Source organism: Podarcis tiliguerta, assembly GCF_965153285.1.
Source record: "Podarcis tiliguerta genome assembly, chromosome: 3".
NCBI classification, from domain to species: Eukaryota; Metazoa; Chordata; class Lepidosauria; order Squamata; family Lacertidae; genus Podarcis; species Podarcis tiliguerta.
In genome coordinates this window covers 12,148,913-12,165,447 of record NC_139536.1, presented here as the reverse complement: position 1 = coordinate 12,165,447, position 16,535 = coordinate 12,148,913, and the positions used below count along the sequence as shown (strand labels likewise).

Here is a 16,535-nt window from a genome sequence, read left to right as displayed (position 1 = left end):
AGAATGCGGAGCGGGAGTTAAAGGGGTAGCCCTGTCGTAAGGTGCCCAGCCTGTATCCCTTTCCCCTCGGCCACCTCCCACCCCTCCGGCAGAGAGCTTAGGGAGAAGTCGAAGCCTCTCCCAACTTCCTTTCTCCGCGGAGAGAGAAAGGGATGCCGGTGGCGGCTGCGCTCCCGGACTAGGCGGGCGGTCGCTATCCCGCGAAGCTTGAGCCTCCCGACTTTCCGTCGCGACCTCCGCCAGCTGAGGCGGCTCGAGCCGCTCTCGCGTCTTCTCCTCGGCGCTCTCGCTGCCCTTTTCCCACCGGTGACGCTGCGCGGCGGGGGGGCGGCGGGTTGGTCTCCGGTGCCGGGTCTGGCGGTTTGACGCTTCCCTCACCATGTCTCGGGTCCTCAAGTCGGTGGATTACGAAGTGTTCGGCCGGGTGCAGGGTGATTATTATGATTATTATTGTTGTTATTATTAATAATAATAATAAAGGAGGGGGAGGGGGAGTGCGTTCGAATTACCAGGAGAAGAGAGGGGAAAGGGAGAGAGGGCGCATGCGCGAGGTTCCCTCAGGCTGTGGAAGCTTGCCGAGAGGGGGCGCGAGAAAGGGACGAATTCGCATGCGCGAGTACCGTCGCCTGAGGCGCATGTGCGGTTACGGGCAACGTTCGGAGTTCCTCCGCAAGCCAGAAGTGGAGCTTCCCCCTCCCCCGGCTACGCAGGGACTCTGCTGCGCATGCGCAACGTGCAGAGAAAGCGAAAACGTGCAAGGTGGTTGCTTTGGGTATCTTAACGCTTATTGATTTCGTCGCTTCGATTGTAAGAATTCCCCACCACCACGCACGCGCACATACTTTCTTTCTCGTGCTTCGTTTGCTGGTTTCAGGAGGAGCATTCCTCCCCCCCCAGCCTAAGACTGCAACTGTTATTTTTCCTTTAATGACTTAATAGGGTTGTTGTTGTTATTGCTGTTATTAAGGAGAGGAAATGCAAGAACCTCTGCCAGAAAGAACCCTTAAGCGCGTATTTCATCAGTTAATAATAATAATTTATTATTTATACCCCGCCCATCTGGCTGGGTCCCCCCAGTTACTCTGGGCGGCTTCCAACAAAACACTAAAATACAATAACCTATTAAACATTAAAAGCTTCCCTAAACAGGGCTGCCTTTAGATGTCTTCTAAAAGTTTGGTAATTATTTTTCTCTTTGACAACTGGTGGGAGTGCGTTCCACAGGGCGGGCGCCACTACCAAGTAACCAGATAATGTTGCAGACTGCCTGGTTGGCTAAACAAAATTTAACGTGTTGGTGCTGACCTTTAAAGCCTTAAACGAACTTAGTCCAGTGTATCTGAAGGAGCGTCTCCACCTCCATCACTCTACCCGGACACTGAAGTTCAGCGCTGAGGGCCTTCTGGCGGTTCCCTCACTGCGAGAAGCCAAGCTACAGGGAACCAGGCAGAGAGCCTTCTCGGTAGTGGCACCCGCCCTGTGGAATGCCCTCCCACAAGATGTCAAAGAGAACAACAACTACCAGACTTTTAGAAGACATCTGAAGGCAGCCCTGTTTAGGGAAGCTTTAAATGTTTGATGCATTACTGTTTTTTAATATTTTGTTGGAAGCCACCCAGAGTGGCTGGGGAAGCCCAGCCAGATGGGTGGGGTATAAATAATAAATTATTATTATTATTATTAACATTGGTAATGAATAAGGGAGAAGCAGAGTAACAAAATGGAGCAAGGGGGGGGGGAGATTAAAGACGTGTAAACAGGAGCTGCTGTGCCTGTAGGTTAACGACACATTTACTCACAAGCAAATCCTATTTATTTAATGTTATGTTTCTTACATTTAAATTCTGCCTTTCTTCCATCATGGGACCTCCCAAGGTATGTGGTTCTCAGGCAGCCTCCCATCCAGGGACGGAACAGATCTGAACCCACGGTACTTTGCTTCAGCAAAGTGGTAGATATTATACAGTGGGAAGACATGGGGGGGAAAAATATCTTTTGTATATAAGATCCATAGCTAAAAGGTGGCCAGGATAGAGAGAGTGTGACTAGATGTGAAGAGAATCAATAACATAGAAGTTAAGAATGTATGTACAATGACTTTGGATCCACCATGTATAAATTATATGTTGTATAGGGATCCCCCTGTACCCCTTTCATGAACTTCATTGACCTATCATCAGGAAAACAAATAACTTTAAATTATAAGATGTTGCAACCTCATTGTTAAATTTATTTGCTTACATAGAATCATAGAGTTGGAAGAGACCACAAGGGGCATCGAGTCCAACCCCCTGCCAAGCATATATATGTATATATGAGTTGGAAACCCAATCCTAAACAAGTTTTCTGTGACATAATTCATCCCGTTACATTCAACAGAGTTTCCTGCATTGCAAGTATCCTTAAATTTGCAGCTTTCCTCCACAGGTGCTCAACCAAAGTTATTATGGTGTAAGATACAAGGAATGGTAACCAGTTTCATACACTGGGCAAGATACATCTATAGAGATATTTAATCCCATTGATTTCACAGGGAAGCAAAGCATATGCCATTTAAAGTAATGGGGCTGTCTGTTCCCTCCTGCTAATTGGCAGTAGGAAGCAGGATAATCAGGGAGGAGAATGGAAAAAGTGAACGCAACAGCACCAGGTAGTGGACAAAAATAATTGTGGCTGTTATGTTTCCTGCATGGTACTGACTTCATCCTTTTCCCCCAGCTGCAGAAAACAGGCTAGTCAAAAGAAAAGCTTTAAAAATGACATTCTCTGGTCTCAGTTCAGCTCTTGTTGCATATAACTGTTCAATTATGTTTATTTTATATATCCTGGCTCAGTGAGACTTTCAGGGCAGCTGATACACACAAACACATACACAAATCACAAATAGGTAAAGGTAAATGTACCCCTGCCCGTACAGGCCAGTCTTGGCAGACTCTAGGGTTGTGCGCCCATCTCACTCAAAGAGGCCAAGGGCCAGCGCTGTCCGAAGACACTTCCGGGTCACGTGGCCAGCGTGACATCGCTGCTCTGGTGAGCCAGAGCAGCACACGGAAACGCCATTTACCTTCCCGCTAGTAAGTGGTCCCTATTTATCTACTTGCACCCAAAAGTGCTTTCGAACTGCTAGGTTGGCAGGCGCTGGGACCGAACAACGGGAGCGCACCCCGCCGCGGGGATTCAAACCACCGACCTTTCGATCGGCAAGCCCTAGGCGCTGAGGCTTTAGCCCACAGCGCCACCCGTGTCCCCAGATCACAAATAAAACCACACAAATGCTGACAAAAATAAATTCTATAAGATTCTTGTAAAAATAAACATTTATTTACTTATTTCATTTTAGATTTACATACATGTCACACAAACAACTTCAACAAGTAAGCTCATTAATTCTTACCAGCCCAGCAAGTAAAACAACCAGCGAACTTTTAAATAATATAAAACAACTGCAACAAAACCTATAAAAGTATATAAAAATGCCCCCTGCATACGGCTGTGTATCTCCATGTAATTCAGACACATTCATAAAGATCAGTGGCACACAGCTGAGCTTCATGATGGAAACACACACCCATTTCTACTGCAAATCTATATCTCGCTTGCTACATCAGAGGACATAGGAGTTATTCATAATCATCTGATAATTTGCAAATAGTTGAGCACAACAAAAACTTTGTGGCAAACATGCACCACTTACTATCACTGTTTCTGGCAGCCTGTTTCCTGAACATAATAATAATAATAATAATAATAATAATAATAATAATAATAATAATTTTTTATTTATACCCCGCCCTCCCCAGCCAAGGCTGGGCTCAGAGCGGCTTACAAGCAATAATAAAACAAGATGAATGATTACAACTTAAAAACAAAAGTAAAATACAACATTAAAATAATGGAACATTAAAATATTAAAATGTAGCCTCATCGCAGGAGGAGAAGGAAAAGAAAAAAGAAAGAGAGGGAGGGGATCAAATTGGCTCCAAGCCAAAGGCCAGGCGGAACAACTCTGTCTTACAGGCCTTGCAGAAAGAAATCAGATCCTGCAGGGCCCTGGTCTCATGAGGCAGAGCGTTCCACCAGGCTGGAGCCAGAGTTGAAAAGGCCCTGGCTCTGGTTGAAGCCAATCTAACTTCCTTAGGGCCTGGGACCACATACTAAAATGTTGCTGTACTAGTTTGAATAAAAACATTTATTTTAATGTTCTTTTTATTCTTTCCTAGGTGTCTGTTTCAGAATGGTAAGACAACATGAAGTACATCAATCTTTCATCGCTGCTGTATCATATTTCTAAGAATAAAAATAAGGCCTGTGGCCTGTACAGAGACCCCAAGAGTCTATAATGCCAAGTTTTCAAAGCTAATCTGAACAGTTAAGTATTGTGTGTCTGTGGTATGTGTTTTAACGGAGATCCTTTTTTATAAAATGCAGTAGAACCCTGATTTTATGAAAACTAGTTGTATGAACAATACATTTATGAGCCATCTTACTCAACCAGATGAGAAAAAAGCACCACGGTACATGTACATGAACTTTAACTTTGTGCAAAGGTCTCATAGACTTAAAAGGTTTTGCCCCTTGATCTTCCCGTGGCCCATATTCCCAAACATACAGCATGGAAAGATTGCGTATGAGCAACACGCCGTTTTTCACAGTAACCAAGAAACGCAAGCGAACCGTGCTCACTTTCCAAAGCAAAATAGAGATTGTGGAAAGGTTGGAGAAAGGCGAAACAGCAACGGTGTTGGCGGAGGAGTTTGGAATTGGGAAGTCCACGATTTCGCAACTCAAGAAAAACAAAGACACACTCCTGCATTTTGTCTCAACGATGGGGAGCGAAAATGGCAAAAAGAAGCGGAAGACGATGAAATGCGCAAAGAACTCGACGTTGGAAGATGCTCTCTATGCTTGGTTTTCCCACATGAGAAATACTGGCGAGCCAGTCTCAGGCCCACTTCTATGCGAAAAGGCCTTAGAAATGAACAGGAAATTGAACGGCAACCCTGACTTCAAGGCCAGCTCAGGATGGCTGGCGCGGTTCAAGTCTCGCCACGGGATTCACCATCTTGGTGTTCATCACGAGAAGCTTTCTGCTGATCAGCCAGCCACTCAATGCCTCAAAAAAGAATTTACAGATTTCAAAACAGAGGGGGACTCTGACGCCGAGAGCATTTACAACACTGTTGTCGTTCCTGGACCCTCACATTCGGAAGCTTACAACGCATTAGAAATAGCTCTTCAGTGGCTGGAAGATCAAGAAGAAAGTGATGTGGTACAGCTCCTGTTTTTGAAAAGCCTGAGAGATTTGGCTGCCAAGAAGATAGCGAATTCTCTCAAACAAAAATAAGATCAGAACTTTTGGCAGCAAGAAAAGACAATAATAAAAACTTGATTCTTGACATAGTCCAATGATAGATCTGTTGCTGTTGATAATGCACTGTATGACTGAAAAATAAATCAATAAGCATTTCAGTTTGTCTTTCTCACTCAAAGCACTGTAGCTGCTGTAATGCTCAAAAGCACAGTTTTCTGAACTTTATTTTATGAACTCCTATCTCCTCAATTAGTTCATAAAATCAGGTTCTACTGTAAATACTGTAAATGTGGACACATGTTCCTGTTAAAATACAATGCCCTTGAAAACTAGACAAGGCTCTATTTCTCTATTGCCTCTATTCAAAGCTTGTGGAGGGTCTCTCTCTGGGCCAGAGGTCCATCTGATAATTTTAAGTGGTGTTACTGAGAGCTTGTAGATAGCTTGATAATTTCTTTGGAAAATGTTAGCCTTTGAGTCTTGGTCTGAGCAAATGATTTTATTTATATGCTGGTGTTGGAAATGAAAGTAGAGCTCCAGAGATTTGCAAGTGATTTAAGAAATGGACCTTAATGGTTTGATTTCTTTCTTAATAGCTGGGCTCATTGCAGCTAAGATCCCACCCATTCTCTTTTGCCACTTTTGGACATCTTGGGGGGTGGGGGAGCTTTGGAAACAAAATGATACATGCTTTCAAGATGGGAAGTTGGAAACCATATACAACTGAGCTAATGTTAATTCAGTTTTCTCTTTTTAGTAGATTCCCATGAACTATGCAACATGTTCTGTGTGCCCAAAGCAAGTTAATAATTTTATTCAGATACTAATGATCTTGGCTGTGGCACATGCAGCACTTTCTCCTTCTCTGTGTCCCGCTATCAAACCCAGAAGACTTCAATTAACCATAGTTTCCAGTTTGTCCAAACTAGGAAACTGTGGCGAGCAAGTTTGGAACAAGCCAAGTTCTTACACCAACTTCAAATCACAGTTAGATTCTGGTTCTGAACTTGGTAACCACGGTTTCCCAGTTTGAACGCTAACAGTGAATGAAAGTTAAATGAAGACTTTCTGCCTTATTGCAGCATGCAACTTGTCTTTTTTTCCTTAGTAGTCCAACTTTGTCCTTTTAAACTTAAGATGCCTTGCAAATTATGTTAACAGGAACGTGATAGAAATGCAAGCAGTGTACTGTAAAAGTATGCAAAATTTTATTTTTAAACAGCAGTGGGAGAACGTAACCTCAAATTCACTTTTCCAATAAATGCCCCGTCATAAAGTCTAACTGCAGTTGTTAAGCACCCATGTCAACACTCGGATGATCTTTCACAGGCATAGGCAAACTTGGCCCTCCAGATGTTTTGGGACTACAACTCCCATCATCCCTAGCTAACAGGACCAGTAGTCAGGGATGATGGGAGTTGTAGTCCCAAAACATCTGGAGGGCCAAGTTTGCCTGTGCCTGATCTTACATCTGTGTTTAATAAGCCAGATATGAAGCAGCCTTTTGGTTTTGTGCACAACTCCTTTGTTCCTTTCTTTGTTGCACACCTGGATGCAAAGCAAAGATTGCTAACTCACCATAGTTTCCTGTTTTGCTGAACCAGGAAACTATGGTGGGCAGTTTCTACACAAGCCAGGAACCTAAATCATCATTTAAAAAGTTGGTTTTTGAATCATGGCTTGTTTCACATCCAGTAACCATAATTTCTTGGTTTGGATGAAACGGGAAACTCTTGAGACTTCCACACGGCATCCAGACGTTCTGCAAAGCGAGATACGACTTTTGCGGGCTGCAAGTCCATGTCTGTTGGTCCTCTTGAATCCTTAGGAAAGAAATTGTGCAGAAAGAAATGTGATGTTTTAAGGCTGAGCTGAATTATATGATTTCAGATACTGCATAAAATCTGTGTATCTTCTTCTTCTTTCCACCCCCCCCCCCCATTACCCACAACCCTCAACCAGTATACAGAAGATAAAGCTAGGAAAATGGGAGTAGTTGGCTGGGTTAAAAATACCAGACAAGGGACGGTTACTGGCCAGGTACAGGGTCCAGAAGATAAAGTACAGGAGATGTAAGTACAGCGTTTCCTGAAATGTGTGCTGTGCTGGCTTCACTAACTTGCAGGATTGGTTAAAACGCTTCTGCCGATTAACAAAATGGTTTGGGGAAATGATATTGAAGCTCTAAACTGGACTTCCACCAGGTCTTAAATGAAACAATTTGCTCACTTGGACTTATATTCAACCTTGCGTTAAGTAAGTAGCTTGGTCAAGCCAAGGGTGTCTGTTAGCACAGTGGAGCTCCCCCAGTCCATGGCACCCCCTGTATCTGCTCTGGGGATCCTCTCAACCCTCTGGATCAGATTTGGGGATGGCGAGAAGAGGGAGAATGTTCCCATTGTGCTAGTGGTAATCTGCACACATGAAACTATTAGGTTGGATGTGTAAATTACAGAGATTGGCTCTGTTGTCACTTCCAGATGACCAGCTTATTAAGCATTCACCCTAATTCATTTGCACGAAGTGTGTAGAGGAAATTAGACAACATTGGCTGTTTATCGAGCATTCATTCTGATGTGTTTCTTGGGGAGGTTTTCCAGCATTGCGTCAAATAATTATTACCCCATATTTTTCAGTTCATTTCCGTGTCACACTTCTTATTGCAAATGTCTGATTTGATTTTATTATTATCACATTCATATACCACTTTTATCTTCCAAAAATCTCAGGGCGGTGCACATGATTCCCCTCCCCATTTCATCCTCACAACAACCCTGTGAGGTAGGTTAGGCTAAGAGATGGTGACTGGGCCATTTGCTTCATGGCCGAGTGGGGATTTGAAGCCTGCTTGCCCAGTGTTGTGCAAGAGCTCCATATCTGCTTTAATTGTACCACCTGGATTTGCTGGCATATGACTGAATCCTGCCTGAAAATAGCAGTGCGCCCAGAGACAGAACGGTCTCTCGCCAAATGGTTTCCTATTAAGGGAACCAGCATAATTGCTGCAGCTGTGGCTTCCGTTTATGGAGGTGACATGTGACTTCTGAGGACACCCACCTTCCTAAACAATCAGAAGTCTGCCCAAGCCCTGCAGAAGGAGGGGCTGTTGATAGAAGACCACCTAAGGGCTTCCATTTGCTAGCCACTGTTAAGGATTCCTATTAAGAGTCCTTCCTTTGTTATATGGGATGCGGGTGGCGCTGTGGGTTAAACCACAGAGCCTAGGACTTGCCAATCAGAAGGTCGGTGGTTCGAATCCCGCGACGGGGTGAGCTCCCGTTGCTCGGTCCCTGCTCCTGCCAACCTAGCAGTTTGAAAGCACGTCAAAGTGCAAGTAGATAAATAGGTACCGCTCCGGCGGGAAGGTAAACGGCGTTTCCATGTGCTGCTCTGGTTTGCCAGAAGCGGCTTAGTCATGCTGGCCACGACCTGGAAGCTGTACCCCGGCTCCCTTGGCCAATAAAGCGAGATGAGCGCCGCAACCCCAGAGTCAGTCACGACTGGACCTAATGGTCAGGGGTCCCTTTACCTTTACATTTTCCTTTGTTATATAGCTGTTTCCAGCTTTCTAAAGCGCAGGAGATAGGGATCTGTAGACAACCAGCCTATGTCTCTTGGCCCCAAGCAAAGGATGGCATTCAAGTTGGGTCCACTGAGATCCCTTTTGGTTTGGGAGCTTGCTGATGACATCGTAGGCAAGCACATGTGATCTTTGATGAGAAGCTTGGACGCAATCAGCTCCACACACACCCATTTGGCCATACATCATCAGTAGCCCCAGTTGTGCCTGTGGATCAAGCTATAGGAGTCAGAAGAAACAATGGGCGGAGCTTTTTCATTAGAAAATATTGCAAAGCTGTTTGAAGAATGAATTGAATCTGCACCATAGGGAGAGCAGGAGTTCTGAGTTCCATAGAGTTGTTTTTGCAAATCTGCTTTCCAGCTATTTAGACTGCAACTCCCATCAGCTGAGATTGATATACATCTGTGTGATTATTTTGCATGATTTGTCCTGTTGTTTTTACTATGGATCATTATTTACTTTGGTTGTGATAATTAATCTAGTGAGTTAAGGAACTGTGCTTGGCACAGAAGTTCCAGCCCCGAACACTGACAATTGTATTCACACACCCCTCTGACCTCACTCATCAGCTGCTGCTCACACTTTTGAACAAATCTTCAGAAAATGAGAGATAGAAACTTGGTGGGTTTTTATTAAGTTGCACCCCAAGCCACATTCTGAATTTCAGCATATTCATGGCATTCATTATATAGCAGGCATAGTCAATATGGTGTCCTCGAGAGAATATTTGACTCCAACTCCCATCATCCACAGCCAGGATGGCCAGTGTTCAGGAGTGGTGGGAGTTGTAGTCCAACAACATCAAGATGGTTCTATATGGCTATCCCCAGAGAACATCCTGGATGGCCTGGGATGGATCCTGAATAACTTGAGCAGTCCTGCTGGGAGGTGAGGATTCAGTCCTTTTTGTTGCCGGTTCCTCTTATAACGGTGTAAAAACAGAACTCCAAACGTGGCCAGGTGCCAAGACAAAAAGGGTGAGGGCAGAGGGTGGAGACTTGTTAGTCTAGTACTTGGAAGGAAGAAGGCGAGAGTACTGAGTAATGCTGGGGAAACGGAATGCAATAAATCAAAGGCATTCTAATTCTGTTGTGTAAGGCTGATTAGAGGCAATTAGTTTGGTAGAAATGCTGTATTTCTGCCAAGATTGCTGATCGTTTCGCATAATATGTGATGGGGCTGTTAATTTATGTGTTGTTTTGATTTCAAGATAGGAATATCATATATTTTTATTGGTCTGGGGACACAGATAAAGAGCCAGGGATATGGTGCTTTAAAAAAGGTGGTGGAGCAGCTTTTAAACTGATTGCATGGGGGAAGTGGAGAGGAGCTGATTCAGAACAAATCATCAGGTTGAGGGGGGAAATATTTATGATTGTTCAGGTGCTGGTGAGGTAGAACTAGACACTTAGAGGGCGGGAGCACACAGCAGCAATTCGGAGAGCCAAAGCTTTGTAGGGTAAAATGCATATATCAAACACATTTGGAGAAAGGCCCTATTTATGTGTTGATGCTGTAATGCTTGAAACTTCCAAGCCAAGATGCGTGAGTTGGAGGGTTGGGTCTTAAGAGAAGTCATAGATAGAGTGGGCAGAAAGGAAACTTGGTGGATTGGAGAGAACCAGTAGGACATGGTTATCTCTGAATATAAACTGCACAGGAAGGGACAGAGAAGGGCATTCTGGAGGTGGTGTTGCTCTGTATGTCAAAGAGGAAGTTTGAAACCCCACAGAATCGCTGTGGGTGGTGATACCAGGATCCAAGAATAATTGAGCACTGGAGGAGGCATGTTGTCCTGGCTGAAACGCTCAGGGTCACCTCGAGATGGAGAATGAAAACGAAGAAGCACCCTAAAGAGGAAATGCTGGAGTAATGGTTGAACTTCAGTTCCCCTCAGCAACCCTGGACTTATAAGTGGCACCTAGGAGCTGATGCAAGCTGTAGGTGTTGTTAAACTGATATTGAGCACAGCGCTATCTGATTTAACAGATATGTATAAAATCGTAACTGTAGAGTTGGAAGGGGCCCTAAGGGTCATCTAGTTCAACCCTCTGCTATGTAAATGGGCAGTTGCTGAGAAAATGCGAGAATGTTGATCTAACAAAAATACGTACCTTGTCTCAAAGATCACTCTCTGAGGACTGGAAAGTGGGCAATTTTTGAAAAGGGATTTTGGGGGATCCAGGAACTTACGGTTTGTTTAGCGTAACACCTGTTTTAGAAAAACTGATGGGAAGTATTATCAGACATAAAATTAGAAAGCTTATGGATAAACAAGTCTTGCTGAAGCTGAGCTAGCATAGCTTCTCCAAGGACCTAACTTTCTGAGCTCTAGGTGGAGCTGTTTGATGGGTAATGGTAACATGCACCACACTTCTCATTGATGTTCACCTATTTTTAGCTGCCTCCTGAGACAATCTCTTCTTTCCCTGCAACATGGGATCTTTCCTCCTACTGCGTCTTAATAGTCCCTGTGTTGCCACTCAAAAAGGGCCATTGCTCAGTGGTGGAGCATCCGCTTTGCTTGCAGGAGTTCCCAGTTTCAATCTCCGGGTAAAAAAGTGGTAAAGGTAAAGGACCCCTGGACGGTTAAGTCCAGTCAAAGGCGACTATGGGGTTGCTGCGCTCATCTCGCTTTCAGGCCGAGGGAGCTGGTATTTGTCCACAGACAGCTTTCCGAGTCATGTGGCCAGCATGACTAAACAATGGAACACTGTGACAGAAACCAGAGCGCACAGAAACACCGTTTACCTTCCTGCCACAGTGGTACCTATTTATCTACTTGCACTGGTATGCTTTTGAAATGCTAGGTTGGCAGGAGCTGGGACAGGGCAAGGGGAGCTCACCCCGTCGTGGGGATTCGAACTGCTGACCTCCGGATGGGCAAGCCCAAGAGGCTCAGTGGTTTAGACCACAGCGCCACCCGCGTCCCCTTATCTCCAGGTGGGAGTAGGAGAGAACCCGGCCTCAAATCCTGGAGAAGCTCTGCCACTCAGTGTAGACAGTACTGAGCTAGTTGGACCAATGGTCTGACCAAGCAGCTTCCTAAGAGAAGCAGCAGTTATTAGTGCCCCTTTTATTTTCATTGATTATGGGGAAATAATCATGGTAAATACATCACCACAGCAGAATGCTGTCACAAGCAATACAATGTGCACTTTTCTGTTCCTCCCTTTTCTGAGGGGCAGGGCATTTCAGAAGGGACATCCTTTATAGATCAAGGAGGATACTGGACTCTTGCATCACCTAAATGCCACCTGTATCATGTCCTTTATTATTGCTATTTTTAAGAGCGCACGTCAAGCCAGCACACAGAAAGACACGGCCGTTCTTTAAAGCATAGCTCACGTTAATGCATCCAAATGCCAATGGCTTGTCCTTAGAAAAGGGGTGAGGAAATGTCTCCGTCCCGAGGGCCACATTCTCTTATGGGCAACATTCCGAGAGCCACATGCCCTTGAGGGCCAGGGGCAAAAGTGGGCAGGGCATTGAATGCAAACTTCACTTTGGTACAGTAGGTTTGTTTTGACACCCACCCATCCTTCTCTGTCCTCCATCCAGGGAAGCAAGAGGCATGATATAAGCTCAAGGATACATTCCAGCCCGGCAAAAGTACTCAAGGAGGATGCAAAGCAGCGATGGTGAAGGGGCATAGCTGTCAACCGTCCCTTATTTGGCGGGAAACTCCCTTATCCCAGCGCCGTGTCCCTCTGCTGTCCCTTATTGATGGTGTCCCTTAAATTTCCCGGGTTTCAAAGGAAGCAGCTCCTCTCCCTGCCTCCCTGCCTACCAGGGAGGAGGGAGGCTCCAACTGTGTTGCTTGGCTGCGTTGCTCACCCAATAAGGAGTCTAAGAATGACTGGGGGGGGTGGAGCTTGCATGCCTTGAGCCAATCAAATTGGCCGCGTTGCCTGGGGACTCGCCTTTGCTCAGCGCTTCCCATCAGAGAGGTGACGGTGGTTTTCCTTGCTGCATCCCCTTTGCTGGGTTGCTGCGCTGTGAGAACCACTGCTTGAGGCTTTGTTTGGCTGCTGGCTGGGCTTTCTGCCTTTGGCTCGGAGGGGCTCAGAAGCTGAACATACCTGTGCTCTGAAAATCCCTTATTTTGGCTGCTGATCCCTTATTTTCAAGGCTACTGATCCCTTATTTTCAAATCTGTAAGTTGACAGCTATGGGAAGGGGTATGGCTCTGGAGAGTGTGTGGCCTGGGGAGATTCCTTGTTTGGTCCCCAGGCCTGAGGTTCCCCATCCGTATCCACAGTCCCCAAAGGCTAAACTGAATAAGCACATCTGCAGTGAATGTTGAAAAGGTCATGGCTGCAGGTGGAACCATCAGTAGGGCCTGTCCAGCAGATCTCAAGGCATGGCTTGGCAAATAGTGGAAGAGGTGCTTGTGACGTTAACATATGAGAGTGCTGGAGGTGAATTAGTTAAACAAGTTATCCAATCAGAACCCAGGGGGTGGAGTCAGAGGGACTATAAAACCAGCTCTGGGAGGGCGAAAGGGGAGTTCTTTGGGAGTTGGGTGGTTGGTTGGAGTGGGAGTGAATTGGGATAGAGTCTGTGGGTAGGCTGAGTTAGTGTAGTGAAATAAGCTGAGTCAGGAACAGTTAGGGGTTAGGAAGACAAGTAAATATCTGAGAGGTGGTTTAGTGAGTGAGAGCAGGTAGCGGAAGTTATAGGTCTGGATAGGCACCCCATGATTGTAATTGACCAATACCGTTTATGAAACCACACGCTTGTTAAACTGCAATAAATAAACAGAAGTTTATGTTCCAATTTAACCCTGACTGGGCTCAGTATTGTACCAGGTAGGGCCTGGGTGGTGGCAGCAAGAAATAAAGTGGTGGCACAGGGATCAATAGATGGTGAAACGTCCGGGGACCCTGTGTGATCGCCACAGTGCTTACTTATATATACCCTCATTCTCTTTGAGCTCAGCCCTCACGCAGGGAGGTAGAGAGAGTTGCTCAGCTGCTGGTAGGCACCAGCCATCAAAATCATTGAACGATCGCTCTCTGACACAATGAGTCAGTGCATCTGGCTGTTAAACCAGAAGGTTGGTGGTTCAAGCCCACCCAAGGATGGCTGTGGGCAGGATTCCTGCATTGCAAGGGGTTGGACTAGATGACCCTGGGGTCCTTTCCAACTCTACAGTTCTATGATTCTATGATCCTCTCCAAGGTATTAGAGCTCACTAAGGAAACCTCTTTAGCTATTAGATTATGAGACATCCCTTGTTTTAAAAGTCAATTCAAGTGCTTTGGAGTCTTGGGTCCCCGGACACTGAAAGACTACAACTCCCATTATCCTTGACTATTGGCTAGACTGGTTAAGGATGATGGGGTTTGTAGTCCAACAACAGCTAGCGACCTGTGGTTGACGAAACCGATTTTATCATTGTTCATTTAACTACTTCAAAATATTTCAGGGCAAAAACTGAGAAGACTCCTGTTTGGTTGATTTTTGCTTTTTGTTTTGGAGAGGCACAAATGGTGAGGCGTTCTTAGCTGTGCTTTTTGATCTGTAGTCCAAAAATGAAGCTGTTCCAATTGTTGCTATAGTAACCTGCCATGATACGACAGGCCTTCCTTTTTTGGTGCGGAGCTTGTTCCACGTTTACGTTGCAGCATAATTCTCATTTCCAGAGCAGGAGGTAGGAAGCTTGTTGGAGGTGGAGGTAAATTTATTTTCCAGAGGAAGGACAAAATGTAAATTTAGAAGCGATTGAAAAAGGCTGTTCTTTGTTCCTACCAGAGGCTATAAGTAGTAACCGTGTTCCTAAAGGGTATCATGCCTGATGGAAAATTTGAAGAGAGAGCTGGCAATTGATGAATATTGCCCCTCAGCTGAATTAACACCATTGGGATTTTCAATAATAATTCCAGCAGGGTTGCAAACTGACCAGGAAAGAAATGGCCTGGCCTGTGCTTTGTCTGCACTCTCTTAGTACCTTGGTCTGAAAAAGCAGGTGAAGCATGCATGCAGAAAAGCATCACTACCTTCTAAAGCAGACCTTTGTTGGCAAGGTGCCCTGAATGGATTTGGATCAGGCTATCCAAATGACCGGGGACGCGGGTGGCGCTGTGGGTTAAACCACAGAGCCTAGGACTTGCTGATCAGAAGGTTGGCGGTTCGAATCCCCACGACGGGGTGAGCTCCCGTTGCTCGGTCCCTGCTCCTGCCAACCTAGCAGTTCGAAAGCATGTCAAAGTGCAAGTAGATAAATAGGTACCGCTCCAGCGGGAAGGTAAACGGCGTTTCCGTGTGCTGCTCTGGTTCACCAGAAGTGGCTTGGTCATGGTGGCCACATAACCCGGAAGCTGTACGCTGGCTCCCTCAGCCAATAAACCGAAATGAGTGCCGCAACCCCAGAGTCAGCCACAACTGGACCTAATAGTCAGGGGTCCCTTTACCTTTACCTTATCCAAATGACCGTCTCCTTCCCTATGATCCTATGCACCCTTGTAAGATCTGCTGGGAAAGCACTGTTATGTGTCCTGAGGACTGTAAATGACATTAGAATGCAAGAAGAAATTGGATGAATGGTGGAGGTTTTCCGGGAGTTTTTTTAAAAGAAAATTGCAAGTGTGGTTTGGATCAGGACCTTTGCCCCTGCAGTGCCCTCCTCCCACAGTGGCTGCATGCTCTTAACCCAGGCATAGGCAAACTCCGGCCCTCCAGATGTTTGGGACTACAGTTCCCATCACCCCTAGCTAACAGGACCAATGGTCAGGGATGATGGGAATTGTAGTCCCAAACATCGGGGGGGGGGCGGAGTTTGCCTATGCCTGCCTTAACTTGTGCAAGGCAGCAAAGCAAAGCTGACAATTTTGAGTTCTTCTCTAGAGTTTCATACAAACCAGCATCCACACACAGACACACAATTTCTTTTAGAATTTTTGCAAGCCCTGGTTGATCATGTGCATTGCTTGCAGAAGGGCCTAGGTCAGCTATCCCCAACTGGGTTCCCTTCAGGTGTCTTGGACTACATATCCCATCAGCTCAAGCTGTGTTAGGGTTGATGGAAGTTATGGTGCAAAACATTTGGAGGGTACCAAGTTGGGAAGGCTTCCATAGGTTCATTAGTCCCCAGAATCTCTTGGATCAAGCAATAGTCAATGATGAAAGATTTCTTCCTGAGACTGACCCTTAAAGAGCTGCTACCAGCCAGAGTAGACAATGCTAGCCTAGATGAACAAATAGTACCCCCAGGCAAAAGTCATCTTTCTATGTTCCCATTTTCTTAAACTTTCTCTGATATTGTTTGCACCCAATTTGAAGGCCTATGTACCCCTTTTTAAATGCTGGCAATTAAAATAATCAACATATATTAACGATGCTCTCCAAATTCATGGAAACCAAATTCCCACGGAGCTGCTGTCCCTCATTTGTATGAATGTGACAAAATTCTTTCTGCCAGCTGAAGGCTTAATACAATCTCTTAATTAGGATTTTGCAGACCGTCTCCTTGCAGAAGCTGAATCATGACATTTTCTTGGCTCTTAAAGGTTATTTCACATGGAAATGCCACAAGCTTTCCTAGCTAGCTAGCAATTGTATATTAGTCCATTCTCTCCCCCCCCCACTTTCTAATGCATTCACAGCAGAGTTGTGGAGTTTATGCTCTTAGGTGCGTCC

At 45.4% G+C, this 16,535-nt stretch overlaps 1 protein-coding gene across 2 annotated transcripts in view; it reads left to right on the top strand.

The window, feature by feature from the left end:
- Nucleotides 1-207: 207 nt before the first annotated feature.
- Nucleotides 208-16,535, top strand: part of ACYP2 (acylphosphatase 2) — a 70,859-nt gene continuing 54,531 nt past the window's right edge. Inside the window, exons 1-4 of one of the 2 annotated variants that reach the window (XM_083432832.1) lie at nucleotides 208-431; nucleotides 4,221-4,237; nucleotides 7,274-7,383; nucleotides 8,866-9,120. In XM_083432832.1, coding sequence (XP_083288958.1) covers nucleotides 380-431; nucleotides 4,221-4,237; nucleotides 7,274-7,383; nucleotides 8,866-8,995 — 309 coding nt within the window. In that variant the 5' untranslated portion in view covers nucleotides 208-379 and the 3' untranslated portion in view covers nucleotides 8,996-9,120. Of the gene's footprint in view, nucleotides 432-4,220; nucleotides 4,238-7,273; nucleotides 7,384-8,865; nucleotides 9,121-16,535 lie in introns of those variants that run through there. The other variant, XM_083432833.1, reaches the window with a different exon arrangement.